General features: G+C 40.7%; 1 protein-coding gene across 1 annotated transcript in view; it reads left to right on the top strand.

Moving 5' to 3' along the window:
* Positions 1 to 19,220, top strand: part of Reps2 (RALBP1 associated Eps domain containing 2) — a gene marked incomplete at its 5' end in the record, with an annotated part of 227,287 nt that overhangs the window by 60,734 nt on the left and 147,333 nt on the right. Inside the window, 1 exon segment of the mRNA XM_005409136.2 lies at positions 7,867 to 7,990. Coding sequence (XP_005409193.1) covers positions 7,867 to 7,990 — 124 coding nt within the window.

Genomic DNA, 19,220 nt, shown 5'->3' with positions numbered 1-19,220 from the left:
GGAAGAGGGAGGTACATGTATTTTTTCTAATTGAAATATTTACTTTTCAATTTGCGTTTACCTAGGTTAGCTGATGAGTTCAAGAAAATACCCTCTGTGCATGGTTGCTGAGGTTGTCTGAAAGGACATACAGTATAGCTCGGGGAAGCAGCATGTTGTTGTGCAGTGGCTGGTGTCCTTTCCTGTAAAGAGCTAGATGATAAACATTTTAGGATTTATGGGCCAAAAAGCAAAATCAAGGATATTGTATATGTATCTCTATAACAAGAGAGAAAATAAACTTCCAGAAAATTATTGACAAAATTGAAAATATAACAATAATTTTTTTTTGTAATTCAGATTTACTTTTAAGAAGAATGGAGTTCTTTTTTTTTATTTTTGAGACAGGGTCTTGCTATGTAGTCTAGGCAGGCCTTGAACTCATTATGATTCTCCTGCCTCAGCCTCCCATGTGCTGGGATTATGGGGAGTGCCACTGTACTCAGCAGAAGAATGGAATTCTTATTTTGGGGTAACGTGTTTGCTTAATGGCATTCAAACCTGGTGTTCACTATTGTCAAATTAATTGCAAATGTTTATCTATAAAGACCATTTTCAGCTCATAGACCATGCAAAACCGGTTAGTAGGCAGGATTTGATACATGGGCAGTAGTTTTCCAACTTCTGATGTTATAGAGAAACTATGAGCTTTGTATCTAGGCAGTGAAGGTTTGAGTATTGGTTCTGAGTTTGTGACTTTGAATATACCACTTAACTTCTTGACTGGGGTCTACCTTTGTGAATAAACTGGGGGTAATGACACTAACAAGGGGAATAAACATCTCTCCTCATCTTTGTGATTTTTGCCATAAAATTCCAGTTGTGTGGTTGCTGATATAATTTTGGTAGATCTACTTAGAATTAGCATTTAACAGATTTTAAAGGTGCCCTTTCAGAGGATAGAATGCTCACATGTTCTTAAGTATGATGTAACTGTATCTTTGCAGAAATCTGGCAATGAATACAAGGGTGGGATATTCTGATATTATGTGCCCCTCCTGATGTTTATGTCTCACTGTGTCACAGTAACACCTGCCTGGTGTTCTTGCTGGAAATATTTGACTTGAACATAATTGTAAGAAAACAGATAAATCCCAAGTGTGGAACATTCTGAGGACAGCTGGCCTGGACTCTTGAAAGGGTTCAGTGTTATTAAGGACCAATGCCAGGGAGAGATTGTGCTAGATTAGAGGAAGACTAGGGGAATGTAAGATAAAAATTCATTGCATGAACATTGATTAAATCTTAGATCAGGAAATGAAAATCTAGCTCAATAGGCCATTTTCAGGATAGTTGAGGAAATGTGAGTGTGGACCATACGTTATATGAGAGTATTGTGTGAATGTTAATTCCGTGGGTGTGGTGCTGATGGTGTGGTGCTATAGGCAAAAGTCCCAGTACTTAGGAGATGAATAATAAAGGACATAGGGGTGGTATGCCAGGAAGTATGTCCACTGGAACCTCCTTTTCAGATGGTTTGGCAAAATGGGAGGGAAGAAGTGAGGGTGCGTGTGTGTGTGTATATAGCATATAGCATAAGTTGGTTGTTTCATGCTGCTCATTTCCTAACGTATCATTGAACACAGTGCTTTTGGTGGGCTGGTGCCCGATATATTTTTAAACTATAGTTACTTTAAGGTATATAGTACGATTCTCTGTCTGAAAATGCATCTAAGCCCTGCAGCGTGGTTCAACTTCTGCATACACTACAGTATCTTAAATTAAGCAGTAGAATATAAGGGTTCATGTTTTCTTGAGTGGATCACACAAGTCCCTATGGGCTGAGAGTCTCTCTTAAATGTTAGAAAGCATAAATGGAGGAAGGGAAAAGCCAGAATGTAGCCAACCTTCTCACTCTATGAGAGGCCAAGTGCCTATCAGGGGCTGGAATGCTCTGGGGTATACTGCATACAGTGAGGCACATTTCTGAAGAGCACCACCAAGTTATTCTCCTGAGTAGTGAGGCCTAAAGCCAGGATGAAGGATGCTGGAAGCTTTGACCTTCACCAGCATGCTGCTAGCTGAGCAGGGAGGGCAAGAGAAGTTAATATTTTCTTACATTCTTGCAGGAAATCTTATGCTTTTATGGTGTGAGATGACTAAAGCCAATTTAGCAGCCACTTGTAAAAGTAATTACAAGATGAGAGAAATAACTCTTCTGCTGGTACAGGCTGTGAAAACTAATGAATACAGCAAACATTCAATGAACAACTGAGTATGTAGCAAGCATTGTAAAGAATGAATCTGGAAAGTACAAATGATAAAAATACACCCTTGCCTCGTGCTGGGCACTTGGAGCATGGGGGAAGGAGACATGGGGTACAGTGGGAGACGGTTACTAAAGTACTGATTTTGCTGTATTAGAAGCCTTGTGTTGTGAGAATGCAGAAAACATGGCACTGTAGAATGCCTAAGGTTTCAGAGGCGAGTTTGGCCTTGTGATGACTTGAAGGAGTGTGGCAGGCAAAGAAGCTGGGGACGTTTGGTTTCCATGCAGAGGACTGAATGGGTCTGGGTGCCGAGAGGCTAACTGGCATCTGGTGTGGCTTGAACCTTAATTAGCTGCAGAGCAGGAGTCTAATTTCTATAGGAAGGGAATGAGGAACCCTGGAAGCCCTTTGGAGTTAGAAGGTGATCCGGTTTTAATAAGAGACCATGGAGGGAATGCAGAGGCTGGTTTGTAAAGGTTCGTGGTCTAGGGCAGGGCTTGAAGCAATCAAGGTGACAGCAGAGAATCTGGACCTTGCCAGCTGCAGCAGAGAGAGAATAAAAATAGGGTGCTCTTGGGGAATTTTTCCATCCCCTCCTACTAAGAGTTTTTACAATTTTAGAAACTTTTTAAGGAGGCCTTTAAAAATACTTGGAAGAGAGAAGCGTACTCAAACCTTTGAGCAGTTCTGAGAATTCATTACATTTCAGATAGAAAAGAAAGTATCATTTCAGGCAAACCAGTGAACTTGTGTGGACTGGTTATTCAACACAGTCAGTCAATCTTATAGAATTAGGGAGAGGGAAGCTATTTAGTGGCCTACAGTCTCCTTCTAGCACTTTGTCCAGGTTCCTCCCAAGGAGTCGGTGAATTTTTCTGATTTATATCCAGCATCCTCAAGGTTTGGTGTACATCTGTAAGCTGTAAGGCATGGATTTTTGCCATTCCTTTTTCCCTGTCTCCTGCCTTACACCTGAGAAAACAAATAGTAGTGTATAGGTTCTTATTCTGTGTTAGAAATTTGCACACTGTGTAATCTAAGGTGGATCCAGCCGAGACTGCAACAGGTTTGAGGTTGAAAGTAAAATAGAATCTTCATGTTTTCTTTACTTTGAGAAAAGCTCAGTGACTTGGACTATTTGAAGGAGAATGTATATAAAATACTCTTTTTTTTTTGATTTCTTTAAACTTTACTTTTTTTTTATTTTAAGGATAAAAGGAGGGAAACATTAACAGACATACAACATTTTACAACATATCACAAGCACAATACAGACAATACAGAGTTACAAACAAAGTGGTAGGGAATTAACAATGGTGGTTGTATTACATATTGATATCTTCAAAGTGGCTTCTCATGAAAACAGATACAGACATGCAATACTGGTCAACCAAAGACTCATTGACAGTTTCTTTCAGCATAGAAACAGCAGATAGAAGAACAACCATGTTATCTATCCTGTATATACATACATACAAAATTTCTCCTTCTTTCCCTTCTCTCTTCCCACATCCCAGAAGCCCTTTACTCTTCGGTGGTTTCCTATCATTTCACAGTGTCTATCATACCTCCGAGTTTAAATTAACTCTTTCAAGTTTTACACTAGTGACACAATGCGGTGCTTGCACATGTATGTTTGATTTATTTCACTTATGAGTATGGTCTCTAGTTGTGACCATTTAAATATAAAGGCCTCGAGTTTATCTTTCTTTACAGCTGAGTAATATTCCATTATATAAAAGTACCATAATTTTCTTATCCAATCCTCGGTGGATGGACATTTGGGTTGCTTCCACATTTTAGCAATTACAAATTGTGCTGCTATGAACATAGGTGCACATATATCACTGTGATATGATGTTTTTAGATCTTCTGGGAAAATACCCAGCAGGGGTATAGCTGGGTTGAATGGGACCTCTAAACCTAGTTTTCGGAGGAATCTCCAAACTGATTTCCACAGTGGTTTCACCAGTCTGCATTCCCACCAGCAGTGGAGAAGGGTTCCTATTTCTCCACAGCCTCGCCAGCATTTGTTATTGGTTGATTTCTTAATGCTTGCCATTCTTACTGGGGTAAGGTGGAATCTTAGTGTTGTTTTAATTTGCATTTCTCGAATGACTAATGATGTTGAACATTTTCTCATATATTTATTTGCCGTTTGTATCTCCTTGTCTGAGAAATGTGTGTTCATCTCAGCTGCCCATTTTTGGATTGGGTCTTTGAATTTGGAGGGGCTGAAATTTTTTAATTCTTTATATGTTCTATATAAAATACTCTTAATTGAGTATCTGGGATAAATCACTACCTTTTTTCTTTTTGGTGCTTTAAACACTTTATTTAACTGAAATGCCATACACTGACTTCCATTTATTTTGATACAACTTTTCCCTATGGTGATTTAGAGGATCTTCAAGCCAATATAAATATTTCATAAATATTTGGCCATTTGGGTATGCACCTGCACAACACCTCACATCTTTCAGCAAGAAAAACACCAAAGAGTGAAGACCTGACGCAATTAACCAGGTACAATGAAAATCTGCTCCAAATATTTGTTTCTCTGAGGTAAAGGCACCACACACTTGTTCAATTAAGAAAACCATCCTTACAGCACAGGATGATTTTTTATTTTTAAGTAGGGCTTAGATCATTAGCCTCCAATTAGGTGCTGAATGGCAGAGCTCCGCCCCCAGTTTATGCCATGAACTCATAGGGAAAAAGTTCCAGCAACTCAAACTCCTTCCCACTGGTTCTCACAAAGTGTGCTTCTCTGGGCAGGGCAGGCTGGCGCTTCAGTTGAACCCTGGGTACCTCTCTTTGGCTTCCTTCTTTTTCTGATCATTTTCCTTGACGCATTTCAGGAAGTTATCTCAACTTCTTGAGTTTTTAATATGCTAATATGCACATTAATCCTCTTGGCAAATATCTTGTCCTCAATTTGCTTGTTTACAGCAATGCCAACAGCATGCTGCAAACTCTTCCAGTTTTGCCATGGTAACGTTTGTGTGGCATTCCTTTTTGCACTGTATCCATTCCCTTGATGTGTACAGTATCATCCTTTTTGTAAATTCACATGTATGTGACCAAAGGAGCAGCCCCATGTTTTCTTTCTTTTTTTTTTTTTTTTTTTTTGTCTTTTTGAGACAGGGTCTCTCTATGCAGTTCAGGCTGGCAGTGAGCTCACTTTGAAGCCCAGGCTGGTCTTGAACTTGCAACGATCCTCTTGCCTCAGCCTCCGGAGTGCTGGGATTATAGGTGTACGCCACCATGCCTGGCCAACCCCATGTTTTCTAAAAGACCTAGAGAACATACACTGGGTTTTTCTCCTCCTTCCCTTTCTTTGCCATTTTGGCAAATTACTGGAAGATGGCAGTTCTGGTTGAAAGGGAAGAGACCACCTTCTTTCTTTAATGTCATTAAAATATTTCTACCCACCACTTAGAGCTTTTCAATGGAGAATTTAAACTTAAAACACTTTGAAGAATAAAAAATCCCTATAAAATTAACCTGTCTTTTGTATTAAGTCCCAGGCTGATGAAGCTTCATGTGTAAGTTCCAAAGGCTTATAATTATTTTCTCTTCCTTGAGGCTTGAGTATTTCAGAAAGTTCTTGGTATGTCTCTTGAGTTGTTATATGAACAGCCAGAAAAGTGACTGACCTGTGGGCTGATTTCACTTATAGGTGTATATTCTACTTTGGCTACAAGGCAGTCATTCTAATAGTGTATGGGACCAAAGGGCAGCATCCAGGGTAGGTAAGGTGGTTTATTAAGGTCAAATTAGCGTTTGAATCTTAAAGTACCATAAGGTTTACCAATTTTAGTTACTTGTTGTCAATTTTAGTTTACCTATAGTATAGAGATTTCCAGTTCAATATAATAGCTGTTGTTATTGAGTAGTTCCTTTAGAAATGCCTTGCTAATCAAAAGTATTCCAGGTCCCTCTTGCCTTAGATAAAGAATTGGATGAGACAAGCCAAAAACAGTGTCAAAAGTTTATTTGAGAAGTGAGGAGTGAATGGGTGTGGGAGAAACCAGCTTTATAGAGGAAACTGGGCCAGAAGAAGAGAAAAAGAAAATAAAAGCAAAAATTAAAGTATATGCTGCATCTGGGAAAAGCACCGTGGGTGATGGTGGGAAGTTAGGGTAGCAGGCTTCCTGTAATACCTGGGCTTCTGAGCGCCCCAGAAGTTCTATGTATGGGGTCCTAGTGTTGCTCTGGGACCTTGTAACTGACAGGTACTGCTCCTTTTCCCAGCCAGCTTTGCCATGCCCTATCTCCTATATCACTATGGTAGAGGAATAACTGAATATTAATTTACTACTAAATTCATGCTTTATGAAATATAGTTGTTAAATTGTTTCCATACAAAGGATTACAATTGCTTTTTTTTTGTTTTTTTTTCTGGTACCGGGAATCGAACTCCCGACCTTGCGCTTTCCAGGCAGGCGCTGTGGTGCTGAGCTAAATCCCCAGCTCCAAGGATTACAATTTCTTAGGACTTGTTCTTCAAGAAAATTCTCTTGATACTGAAACTGCACTGATGCTGTTGGCATTTTTCCCACACTTATGATAAGGGATATATTAAAATTCAATTGCATCTTATTTTTGAGTATAAGTTCATTCAAATGACTGGGAATGATTGACTGTTTTGTGTGCCTATCTTTTAGGAAATGTGTAGAAGCTTCCCCGTGCCCTTGAAGAGAAGACACTGACTAAGAGGCAGAGATAAACAGATAGTTATAATGTATTAAGTGCTGAGATAGATATACAGCGCGAATATGGAGAATGAACCCCCACCCACCCATCACCCAACTCCAGTGATTATTAACTCTTAGTGAAGCTTGTTTCACCTTTATGCCCACTTACTCTTTTCTCCCTTTAACAGTATTTTGCAGCACATCCAAGACAATGTATCATGTGATGGGCATTTATACTCATTTGCATGGAGTGCTCTCAGAATGCACTGCCAATATTATCCCCAGAAGGTTGGGAGGGAGCTATAAAGTGGAGTAATATTTGAGTTCCTAACTAGGCGGGGAAGGGATGTTCTAGTTCTAGGTGATGGGACAGGAACCAACAATATTACAATGTCTTCAAAACATTTGTATGTGCAGTACTTTTTTGTTCCTCTGAAGTGAGCACCAAAGATGTAATTTCCATGATTAGGAAATTATTTTGCTGAGAACTTTGTAAAGCCAATTCACTTTGAATTTCAGTAAACTAGAACAAGCCACAAGTAGTGGTAATGACTAATCTTTTCCCTTTTTACCTCAGTGACTTTTTAGACTTTGTACATTAGAGTCCACCCCCTGAAAAATCACTCTCCTTTGTTAGAAGAGTAACAGCCATCCTTGACACCTTTATTTTTATCTTTGAAAGAGGAGGAATAATCAGCTCTGAATATCATGAGTAGGTAGAACTAAACGATTTGAATGAAAAACTTTCTTACAAACTGGAGGAAAAAGAAATCAACCAGTATGTACACAGAGGTTCCCAGGGGACTTTTTGGTTTGCTACACTGTGAAATCCTTGGTGTTTCATCATACACCTTGTCTCATTTTCCTGTTATGAAATGGGTTTTTTTCAAACCATTATTTTCCTTGTCTCTTTCCAGATCACAGAACTGTGTGGTGCAAAGCGGGTTGGTTATTTCGGTCCGACACAGTTTTACATTGCCCTGAAATTAATCGCTGCGGTGCAGTCTGGCCTCCCTGTGCGGATAGAGAGTATAAAGTGTGGTGAGTACCTCATATTTATATGTTGCCAACAACCAGTTTCTTGTTTATATGCACTGTTTTCAATGGATTTTAAGACTGTTCTTTAAGCTTTTGTGGTATTTCTCCTCACTTCCTCCAACTCCTCTGTAAAATAAAATAAGAAAACTTAACAAGTAGCTGAGTTTGTTTCTTTTTGATATGGAGAAAAATTCAGAGAGTGACCTGAGATTAGTTCCTCTCAACTGACTTGTAGTTAAAATGTATTCTGTTTAGCAGAATGAGACTGGGGAAGGAATTCTAGAGCCTGTGGCAAAATAATAACATCCAGTTTAATTTTCCACTTGAGTCCCTACTGGATTAGTCATGGAGTCACAGGAGATAGAGTGGATCTGTCCCTTTTCTCTCCCTGACATTCCTGCCAGTCATATCAGATATGCTCATCCTTTAATTCCCAATTCCTGAAGCACTATTCCAAGTACTATTACATACTATGGTGCTACCAACATTTTGGCAGAATGAATCTATCTTCTCAGAGTTCTGATAGAACACTTTATTATCGTTCCATCCCTATCCCCAGTGCACTGTATGCTTGCACTGTTTCCACAATTTAAACAGAGTGTGAAGCTAATTATTAGCCTTATTTCTACTGCCTCAGTAGGAGTTTTAAAAATCTCTACGAGCTAGGCGTGCTAGTGCATGTGATCCCAGCACTTTGTGAGGTTGAGGCAGGAGAACCTCAAGTTCAAGTGCCCAGACTTACTTAGCAGCTTAGGGACTTAGCAAGACCCTGCCTGAAGAAAAAAAGGGTGGGGGCTGGGGACATAACTCAGTGCAGAGGCCCTATGTTCAGTCCCCAGTACCCCCACTCCCCCCACAAATCTCTATAAAGGTGATGAGTGTAGTAAGGAACTGAGCTCCTCTGTGCAGGTAGTTTTTTATTTTCCTCATTTGGAGATAGCAGTTATTTAGCTCTTCATTCCTGTCCTGTGAAGATTCTGGTAGTCATTTATAGAGGTTCAGAATTTCCGGTTAGTGCATAGAAATACTGTGGTGCAATCCAAATATCCAAGAAGACTGTCCTAGCCAGCTTTTATCAAGGGCCTGTAGTCGCTGGGCACTGTCTCATTTAACGCTCCCAGCACCCTGCCCCCAAGTGAGGTACAGCACTGGTGTAAGTTTGCAGTGTTTAGGACGAGCTGCAGTAACGCATGCCACCATAGTCTCAGTGCCCTAAATAGAAGGAAGCTCACATCTCACTTTGCAGTGGGTCGGGTGACCCTGCAGGGCAGCTGCCCGGTGTGGTGACTCTGTGGTCCTGACTGCTTTCCCTTATGGCACTTCCAGTACAACACCTGTTCCCACAGTTGCCACGATGGGGAAGGTTCCTCACCCTGGCAGTTGGGTTCTGTAGCCTGGGTGTGACTCATGTCACTGCTGCTCCCGGTGCATTGGTAAGCGCTTGTCATGGGGATCTGCCTCCCTGGAAAGCAGCCTGTGGGAACACAGTTTTCTCATGTGCTTACAAGGAGAGAGGAGCTGGTTGTGGCTGAGCACTACAAGCCCCTACTGGGCCGCTGCTGGGGCCCTTCTTACAGATGTCGTCATTGAATTTAGGGAGGTTGAGTAACTTGCCTAAGGATGAAGGGTTAGTAGAGCTTCATTACTGTGCCGAATAGCTTCTTTCCCTTTCCTCTTTGCTCTTAATAAGGTGCGACTTTAATCTCTACTCATGGAATATTTTTCAAATTGGAGGACATTAGACTCAAATGACATATCTTGACAGAATTTGGTTCTTTGAAACAGATTTATTTTTTCCATTTTTTCTTTCACTCTGTGTGTGTGTGTGTGTGTGTGTATGTGTGTATGTCTGTGTGTGTGAGAGAGACTGAGAATCAAACCCAGGACCTTGCACATGCTAGGCAAGTGCTCTACCACTAAGCCACATCCCCAGTCCTGAAATAGGTTTCTTGTCTGTTTATTTGTGTTTTTTTTTTGTTTTTTTTTTGTTTTTTTGGGGGATATTTATTGTGCCATCTTTGTTTCTTTTATTTATTTATTTTGTCTTTTTGAGACAGGGTCTCACTGTGTAGTTCAGGCTGGCCTTGAGCTCACTTTGTAGCCCAGGCTGGCCTGAAACTCACAACATTCCTCCTGCCTCAGCCTCCCAAGTTCTGGGATTACAGGTGTGCGCCACCATGCCCGGCCCATCTTTGTTTCTCAAAAATTAATTTTTATTGAGTATAATTTACAAATGAAGTCATTTATGTGTAAGGTATACAACATCATGTTTGGACATACCTATACATCGTGAAATGATTACTATAATCAAGCTAATTAACATAGCCATCATCTTACATACTTATAGCAATAGTTAATTTCCTCCACTTAGGAACATTTTATAATAGCACAAGTCAAAAAATATTCTTAAACAAAAAGAAAAATGTGCCAGGCATAGTGGCACATGCTTATAATCCCAGAAATCTGGGAGGGTGAGGCAGAGTGATCACAAGTTCAAGCCCGGCCTAGACAGTTTAGTGATTTAGTGAGACCCTATCTCAAAATAAAAAGTCAAAAGTCTAGAGATGTAGCTCAGTATAAAGGCTCTGGGTTTAACCTTCACTACCCCTCTTTCCCCACGCAAAGCAAAACAAGAAAGAAAAATGTGCTTTGCCTCTCCCAGAGACATTAAAACAGTTAAATGAATATTCTAGACCATTTCTAGACCATTCCAGACCATTTCTTGATATCTCTATACATTAACACATTTTCAAAAATAAAAAATTGGCACTATCATGTATACTGTTTCATAATGTTCTGCTTCACTTAATAGAGAGTGTAGTTGACAGCTTTTTACCTCAGTAAATGAAGTAGGTTTCTTGTTGGAGCATTGTTTCCTTGGGTGGCTTGGTGATTGTTGCTACAACACATAGCAGTTGCTTTGATGGTTGAAAAGTGCATCACACTGAACTTGGATTTATCATAGGCATTGGCGGATTTTATTTCATTGTAAATGGTCATTAATCTTTATTGCAGTAGTTTCCAACATTATCTTCTGGGAAAGTTTGAGCTGCTTTGTTGAATCCAAGAATAAACTTCTGACGCTTTTGTTGCATATCATAAATTGGATTTAAGTCTTTTACTTGATTTGTGCCGAGATCTACAATTTAGTTTGCCAGGGGCTGGGAGAAGGATTGTGAAAGTTACCACTTCTGTAAAGGATGAACGCCTTTTCACAAATTATAAGGCTTTCATGTTTGTAGATAATAAATGCTCATCCTGCCTTTCACCTGTGGGGGTTTAAGTACACCCAGAGTTAATTCTTAATTATTTTCCTTCATTTAAAGATTAAATAAAAGTTATTTTCAAAATCTGGACACGGTGGCACACATCTGTAATCCTAGCACTCAGGAGGCTGAGATAGGACGATCACCACCAGCCTGGGCTGCATAGTGAGTTCAAGGCCAACCTGAACTATACAGAGAGACCCTGTCTCAAAAAAAAGAACATGTTAAAATATGCCCTTTATTATCCCATTTGGTGAATTTTCTTGAGACTTTACAACTTTTTGATTTGGTGGAAATTAAAATTGTTATTCTTTTTACGTTATATTTTACAGTCTGCAGAGATCATGGATAGTTTTTAAAGAAAAAAAGGAAAAAAGAAAAACAAAACAACTTCTTTTCAGTCAGCATATTTTGAGTAAGATGAGGGCAGGATTGGGCCAAACTTTGAGCTGCCACTTACAGTTTTCCAGTTTGCTGCTTGCAGTCCATTAGCTTAATGTTTGATGACATAAACCTTGAAGGCCAAAGAGTTTCTGTGTAAGAACTTAATCTGAAAGGCTATAGGAGCCTCGTCATACCCAGGGAGTAGCATTCAGGGAATTGTGGATGGACACCCTCACCTTTGTGGTTATGTATGCCAACCTCTGTTCCTTAGTAGTTCCCATTTTGGTTAATTCCACTGCTATCTCTAGATGTTCATGCTGGAAACCCAGAAATCATCCTGGATCTTTCCTTCTCTCTCACTCCCCAGACCAATCCACCAAAAATTCTTTGCTCAGGTAGCTTGTGTCTAAAAAATGGCTTGCCAACTAAACATCAGCCAGTTTAGGGTTGCTCGCCTCTCCTTTTGGGGTTAGGTTCCAAGTTCTTTTCATCTTGAACAAAACATTGAATGAAATGAGCAAAAAGCAGTAGCACAGTTTATTTGAGAAAGTAAACGTGAAAAGTGGGAGAGAAACTGGCTCTACAGAGTGAACTTGGACTAAGTAAGTAGAAAAAGAGGGTGAGCAGAGATAAAAAGTACACGCTGCATCTGGGAAACATGGCGTGGGATATTGTGGAAAGCTACCATAGCAAACTCTTCAATTTTATGCTATCTAAATCTTGAAGAAACCCACATGAACTTCTATATCCAGGTCCTAAGAGGCAGTGTTTGCATCCCACGCCTTGGCCTGAGGCCAGGTCTAGGCCATCCTATTGAAGAACCTACTCCAGTTCTTGCCAGAAGTCTGTGTGCAGGGCTTTGGGAACTGTTCTGTGCGTGTATGAGGGATCTTGTAGTTAACACAGCAAGCCAACCTCTCCAGCCAGCTTTTGCCACGCCCTAATCTCCTGTCTCAGTTCGGGTAGTGTGGCTCTGCTCTCATTGCCTGTTGCCTCCATCTCTTTGTCCCTGCTCATCCAGGTTACCTTCCACCCTACCTATCAGGGTAGCACAGTAGTTTTGCCTCCTTCTTTCTCTATTCCTCTTTCCACTTTGGAAAGAATAATTTTTTTTTTTTCTTTTTGGTTGAGACAAGGTCTTACTATGTGGTTCGGATGGCCTTGAACTCACTATGTAGCCCAGGCTGGCCTTGAACTTGAAGTGATCCTTCTGCCTCACACTACTGTGTGCTGGGATGCTACCACATGTGGCAAGAAAGAACAGTGTTTTCAAAATAGGTGTCATATCATTTCATCCTCCCTCTTAAAATCCTCCACTGCTTTGCTTGTTGTGCATAATAGAAAATTCAAAGTCCCTGCAGTGATCTGTAAGATCTTTTATAATCTAGTTTCTGTCACTGGGCATGGTGGCAAAAACCTGTAATCCTAGCACTTGGGAGGCTGAGGCAGGAGAATTATGAGAGTTCAAGGCCAGCCTGCGCTACACAGCGAGACCCTTTCTCAACAAAACAAAACAAAAATCTAGTCTCTGTCAATTTTCCATCCTTATCTCAGACTTTACCCCCTTGCTTGCACTTTGTCCCTTAGCCTGCAGCCTTCTAAACATTTCTGAGCCATCTCTTTCCTGATTCAGGACATATACTCCTATCATTTTGCGGTCTTATATTCCAGGGGTTGTTCTTCCTTTCTGCTTCACATGGCTGTCTTCTGATTCTTCAGGATTCAGAGACTGCCTTAGTTGCTTTCTCATTACTGGACAAAATACCTGACATCCAAAATTAAAGGCGGAAAGGTTTATTTTAGCTCACAGTTTGTAATAGTTTCAGGGCAGAGTCTACTGGCTCCAAGGCAAGGCAGCATGGCAGAGGAGAAAGAGCTCATAGCAGGGCATAGAGGGGTCAAGAGAGGAGGAGGGATGTATCTATACCTGTATCTGTATCTGTATCTATATCTCCATCCTTCCAGGCCACGCCCACGGTGACCCTCCTCTTCCCAGCAGGCTTCACCACCCAACATAACACCCAGCTATAAGCCCATCAGCAGATTCATCCAGGACCACACACCCATGATCCAGCCACCTCCCCAAAGCCCCTTTTATGAGCACATGAGGCTTTGGGGGACATTTTAGATACAAACCATAAAAGGGACTGTCCTACCGTCCTACCTAAAGTAGGTCCTCTGGAGTGAATTTATCAGTGATGGAACCAGCATATGGTAAGCTGGTTCTGGAAAGTATAGAGTCAGAAGTTTTTATAGTCATGGAAAGAAATGATGTGGAATAGAGTAACTGTCATAGAAAATTGAAACTTTAAAAGTTAGATGTTTTCTTTCAGAGACAAGTGGCTTCTCCAAACTTCTTCAAGCCTAGGGCATACAAGGCTACTGCCATCTCTTCTCAGACAGATGAATGGACAGGGTATTCAGGTGCTGGCACCAGGAGGTCAAATCCAATTTTATTCCCTTATGCAAGAAAGGGGAAGTTCAGGTCCAGGAAGGAATGGAACAAGCCTGAACCTGTCTGTTGTTCCATTTTATACCCCCCTGTTCCTTGCTATAAAAGACCCAAAAACACCTATACACAGTGAAGTGGTGATTTGCGGGAAATGGGCCCCTCCATCTCCTCAGAGGTAGCTTTGAATAAGTCTTTTGTCCTTTTTACCAAAATAAATGGCCTCCTTTGATTTGGTCAGCAGTGAGCAAATGAACCAGAATGTAGAAACTTAAGTGGCCAGAAATAATAGGATTACTAAATTACATATAACTGATTAATGCCCTGCAGGGCAGTAGAAGTGCAACCTGGCTATTGTACTCTTTTCTAAGATAAAATTCATTTGTGTTGCTATCAACAAGAGTTACTCATTTGCTAATGGTTTGCTACAAGTTAGTATCAAGCCTTTTAGAAATATAAAATGCCTAAGCGAGAGTAAGTAGTCACAACAGAAATACATATTCTTAGGGAGCTGAGTCATCCTTGGGTGGGCCTGTTTGGAGATTCTTCTGCAGGACGGTGCCCTCTTAGCATCTATTCCCTTATAGAGTTTATAACTATTCTATTACAGGCTTAACTAATTTTTTGTCTGTCTTCCTCACTAGCCTCTAAGCTTACCTAAGGGGCAGGAAAGAGGATCTAAGTAGCTCCTGCCTTGTAGGGTGTTGTAGGCATTCAGTGCATGCTAGTTGAATGAATGACTGGAGAGCTGGATGTTGATGCATAATGAGGGTGTCTCAATCACCCATCACTAGTAAAGCTGCACCAGTTGGCATTTAGATTCCCTGAACCCCCGGAGGGCCTTTTGCAGAAGCCCCCTGGTCTGCCTGCCATCTTTCTTAGGCCCTGGTTTCCTTGTCTGTCCTTGAGAATCACGTGGGGAGCTTTAAATACAAAATAAAAATACAAGTGCCTGGGCCCACCTCCAGAAATTCTCATTCAATTAGTCAGGATTTTCAAGAGATCTTCAGCTGATTCTTTAATGGAGCCAAGGTTGAGAAAGATTTCTCATGAAAGCCATGTCACGCGTTTTCAGGAATTTTGGTTGAACTAAGAGTATGTATTTGGTTATGTTGGCACCAGGGTGCATGAGTTACAGGGTACTTACTCTCAAGGTTGTGCAAGTGCCAGCTCTGCACTTCCGTGGCCCTGAGAATGAATGCTTCCTTAAATATTGGCAATAAGCAGCACCTTAGCCTCACCCTAGTTGGAACTGGCGTTAAACAAATGTGTGAATTAGCTTACCTAGAGGGTAGAAGGAAATGGGGTGAAAGTTGAGGACCAGATGGAATTCCTGATGAGGGAAGCATGTGACAAACACTTGCCCTGGAAACTAATGCTGCCTTTCTTTCTGGGGACTGGACTTAAGCATGTGTGAGAACCGAGGGGAGGTTAGGCAGGATTTAGAGTAGGGCTTCTAAACTTCTGTGTGCCATGAGGCCCTTTTGATGAAGCCTCCAGGCACCTTCTCAGAATATTTTTTCTTTTGGGGGGTGTTCTAGGGATCAGATTCAAGGCCTTGGGCATGCTTGGCACACACTGTACCACTGAGCTACACCCCAGCCCAGAACAATGTTTTAAATACATACAAAGCCACAGGATTATAAAGGAAATAATTGTCTTAAAATAACGACCAAGATATGTAAAAGAAATTGCGTTATAGCAATATACACGCTTCTTTACTAATATATTAAATGAAAGATCTGACAGTGATCAAAGCTACCATACCTTCAGAGTAGTAATGAACATAAACAGTGCATGAAGATATCTACAGCTGCAGAGTGATACGAAAATACCTGATTAGGTAAGTTATAAAGTCACACATACTGCTAAGGATTCCATGAGGCAGTGGTGGTGAACCTATGGCACGTGTGACACAGTGGGCTGTTTATTACCAATGAAAGCTCTAAAAGGTTCTCCATCACTGCTGTAAGTGGTTTGTTGTTTGTAATCATAACTGAAAGGAACGTTTAATTTCAATGAGGGTAGGAAATAAACATGATTTTTTACTCTTATCTAAGGAGTAGATATCTCTTGATTTCTACTTTTTTTTTTTATCACATCTCTTGATTTCTTTTCAGTAGTCCCTTTGGGAGGCTTTGAGCCCTAATAGGGTAATGGTGTGGTTCAGGTAGTCTCTAGAGCTGTGTTCCCAAAACTGACTGTGTCTGGCACAGTTTGCAGTGGACGGATAGAGAATTGGGACAAAAGAATGATTTATAAAACTGATGTATAAAATTAAATAAAAACCTTAAGATTTTTTCATTGCTATCATTAGGCATCTTTTAATGAAATTGATAATGGATTATAGTTTGGGGTAAAATTCTTGGCAGGTAAAATGCTGGCAGCTTTATGTTGGTCCTCTTCATTTTTGTGGGACAGGATAGAGGAGATTTTTCTTGTTCTATGAAATTACAAAAAGTATATACCGCTGTTGTTGTTACAAATCTGTCACCAAGATCTCCAGGCAAATCATTTAACTCGCTTGGGCTCCTTACTTATCTGTAAAACGCTCATTCTCAACCCAGGTGATTTTGTACCTTCAGGAGACAACTGGCAATGTATGGAGACACTTTTGGTTGTCACAAACGTGGAGAGGGTGCCATGGGCATTTAGCGGTTAGAGGCTAGAAATGCTGCTAAATGTCCTGTACTGTATGGGACAGGACCGCCCCTTCTAACAACAACAAATGATCTAGTCCAAAATGTGAATAGTGCTGAGGCTGAGAAAGTCTTCTGTAACATAAGAATCAATACTGTTAGGGCTAATCCTGCTGCCCCACTTCCTGTGCTTAGTTTTGTAGATCCTATGAGAGAGTTAGAAGGATTTTACAGCGGTGAATACTGTTTCAGTAGTTTCTATGGCTTTTTGGAGGTCAGCCTGGGGTACTTAATGAGATCTTGTCTCAAAATAAAACAAGAAAGAGTAAAGAATGATAGCAACAACAGCAGCAGCAGCAACAAAACCATGTAACCGAAGAAAAGTACAAGAGAAATTTCAACTATAAAAATTTTGTCCTTCACTGTTTGGTGGCCATCTAGGGAAGAATGTTTGTTTCCTGGACAAACAGTTCTGGAGAAACGTCAGCCAGAGTGAGAGAACGTTTGAACTGACAGTGTCCTAACGAGTCTCTGGGAGTCTTATGTATGGCCCTGATGTAACTATTGATACTTCTCATACTACAGGTGTTTTAGTTACTTTTCTTTTGTTGCTGAGACAGAATACCCAATGCCCAAAGTTAAAGGGGGAAAGGTTTATTAGTTCACAGTTTGTAGAGGTTTCAGTCCATAATTGGCTGGTTCAAAGGTGGGGCAGTATGGCAGAGGGGCAACAGTTCATGGCAGTGGAAGACAACATAAGCAACAAGAGCAAAAAGGGGAAACAAGCCTCTTTTTGTCCCTTTTATCCAGACTGCTGGGATTAGGGCAGTGCCAGTCCAATCAGTGGACTGATCCAGCAACCACCCACCCTTAATCCCAGCACCCTTAATCCCAACATTGCACTGTGAATCAGTCACACACTCTAGATTTAGCTGGCTCTCAGAAGCCCACCCCCCATGACCACATGAGGCTTTGGGAGGACATCCAGACACAAACCATAACAACATGTTATGTTCCCTTGTTCCCACAAGTGATCTTTTGAATACCAGCAAAATACTGATCAAGAAATTTATAAATAAATCCTGCCTATCTCTTGCTTTTCCCTTCAAGACAGACTTGGAAGTAGAGTCACCCTTGCATGGGCAGACCAGGGTAAAAAGTATTTTAAAAGTATTTTATGTAATCTTGTTCCATCTTTTTGGATCCTTTTTCAGAATGAGCTGAAACAAATACCTTTCTAAGAACAGAACCATAGGATGGGCTTATATTTGATTCACTAAGATTCTAGAGTTTCTTCTCTCTTGCCTTTTTGCTTTTGAAATCCATATCTGCTTTGAGTGCTGGAGAAGTGCCCAATGTTGGGAAAAATTAAAACATTAAAAATGGCAGCCATCCTCTGTTACAGGAGAGTCTTGATTTAATTTTCCAGATTGATTCCTCTATTTATGTCTCTTGGGCCCTTGGCTGATTGATCACACAGGGACTTGTATTGCCTGCTTCTTTGACTCAAATGTGGACATAGCAACTAAAAATAAACATGGTGTGGCTATTAGAGAAGGAGGGGCTTCCTTTGCCTGGGGAGCTGGGGTATTTGCTGTTGCTAAAATGTTTTCTGGCTTTAGCACAACATCGATCATTGGAAGTGCAGCTGTGTTTTGGACTCGAGAGCTGATAGAAGTGCAAAGGCACACTGATGAGTATTATCTTGAACAATGAGTACAGATGCAAATCATTATGTGTAATCCATAATATTATCCCCATTTTCGTGGGTCTTCCTGCAGTGTGACTGTGTGTGATTTGCTGTACTGAGAACTAGAAGTGTGCCAAAGCATCGTTTCCGTTTTCGGAAGAGTTTTGTCAGAAATTTGAAAGACGAGTAAATATACCAGATTGTTGCATTTCAGCTCTTTGTCATATTGTGAGTGGATAATGATTGTGACATTAAAACCTAGCTGAATATTAGATGGATTGTTCTGATTTGGTACCATTTTCCTTATTATGTCATCAAAAGACAACTGGAGATTGAGTGCGAAAATTCCTTGAAGAATTACATTGACTGGGAAACTGTTCTACCCAGTAAGTTTGTGCTAAGAACGAGGCATCTTAATGTAGGGTCCCAGTTAAGAACTAGCTTGCGGGGCTGGGGATTTAGCTCAGCGGCAAAAGCGCCTGCCTGGCAAGCGCAAGGTCGTGAGTTCGGTTCCTGGTACCGGAGAAAAACCAAAAGAACTAGCTTGCTTAGATTCAAACCATGGCTCACCCACAGATGACCTGTGCGATCTTGGGGACATTATTTAGCTCCTTCATGTCAGTTTCCACAGCTGAAGAGGGAGTTGATGTTGATACTTTTATCTTACAGAGTTGTTGTGAGGATTAACTGCATGATCCCTTACTATTGTATTAAGCATTCTGTAAGTTTTTCCTGCTAAAGTTGTCATTTATTCCTGTATCTATACAATGTCACATCCTTTTTATTAGCACTGGACTAAAGGATG

This window comes from Chinchilla lanigera, unplaced genomic scaffold (assembly GCF_000276665.1).
Source record: "Chinchilla lanigera isolate Chin_1 unplaced genomic scaffold, ChiLan1.0 scaffold00118, whole genome shotgun sequence".
In the NCBI taxonomy this organism is placed as follows: Eukaryota; Metazoa; Chordata; class Mammalia; order Rodentia; family Chinchillidae; genus Chinchilla; species Chinchilla lanigera.
The sequence above is the reverse complement of the archived record's forward strand: the minus strand, read 5'-3'. Positions and strand labels throughout refer to the sequence as shown.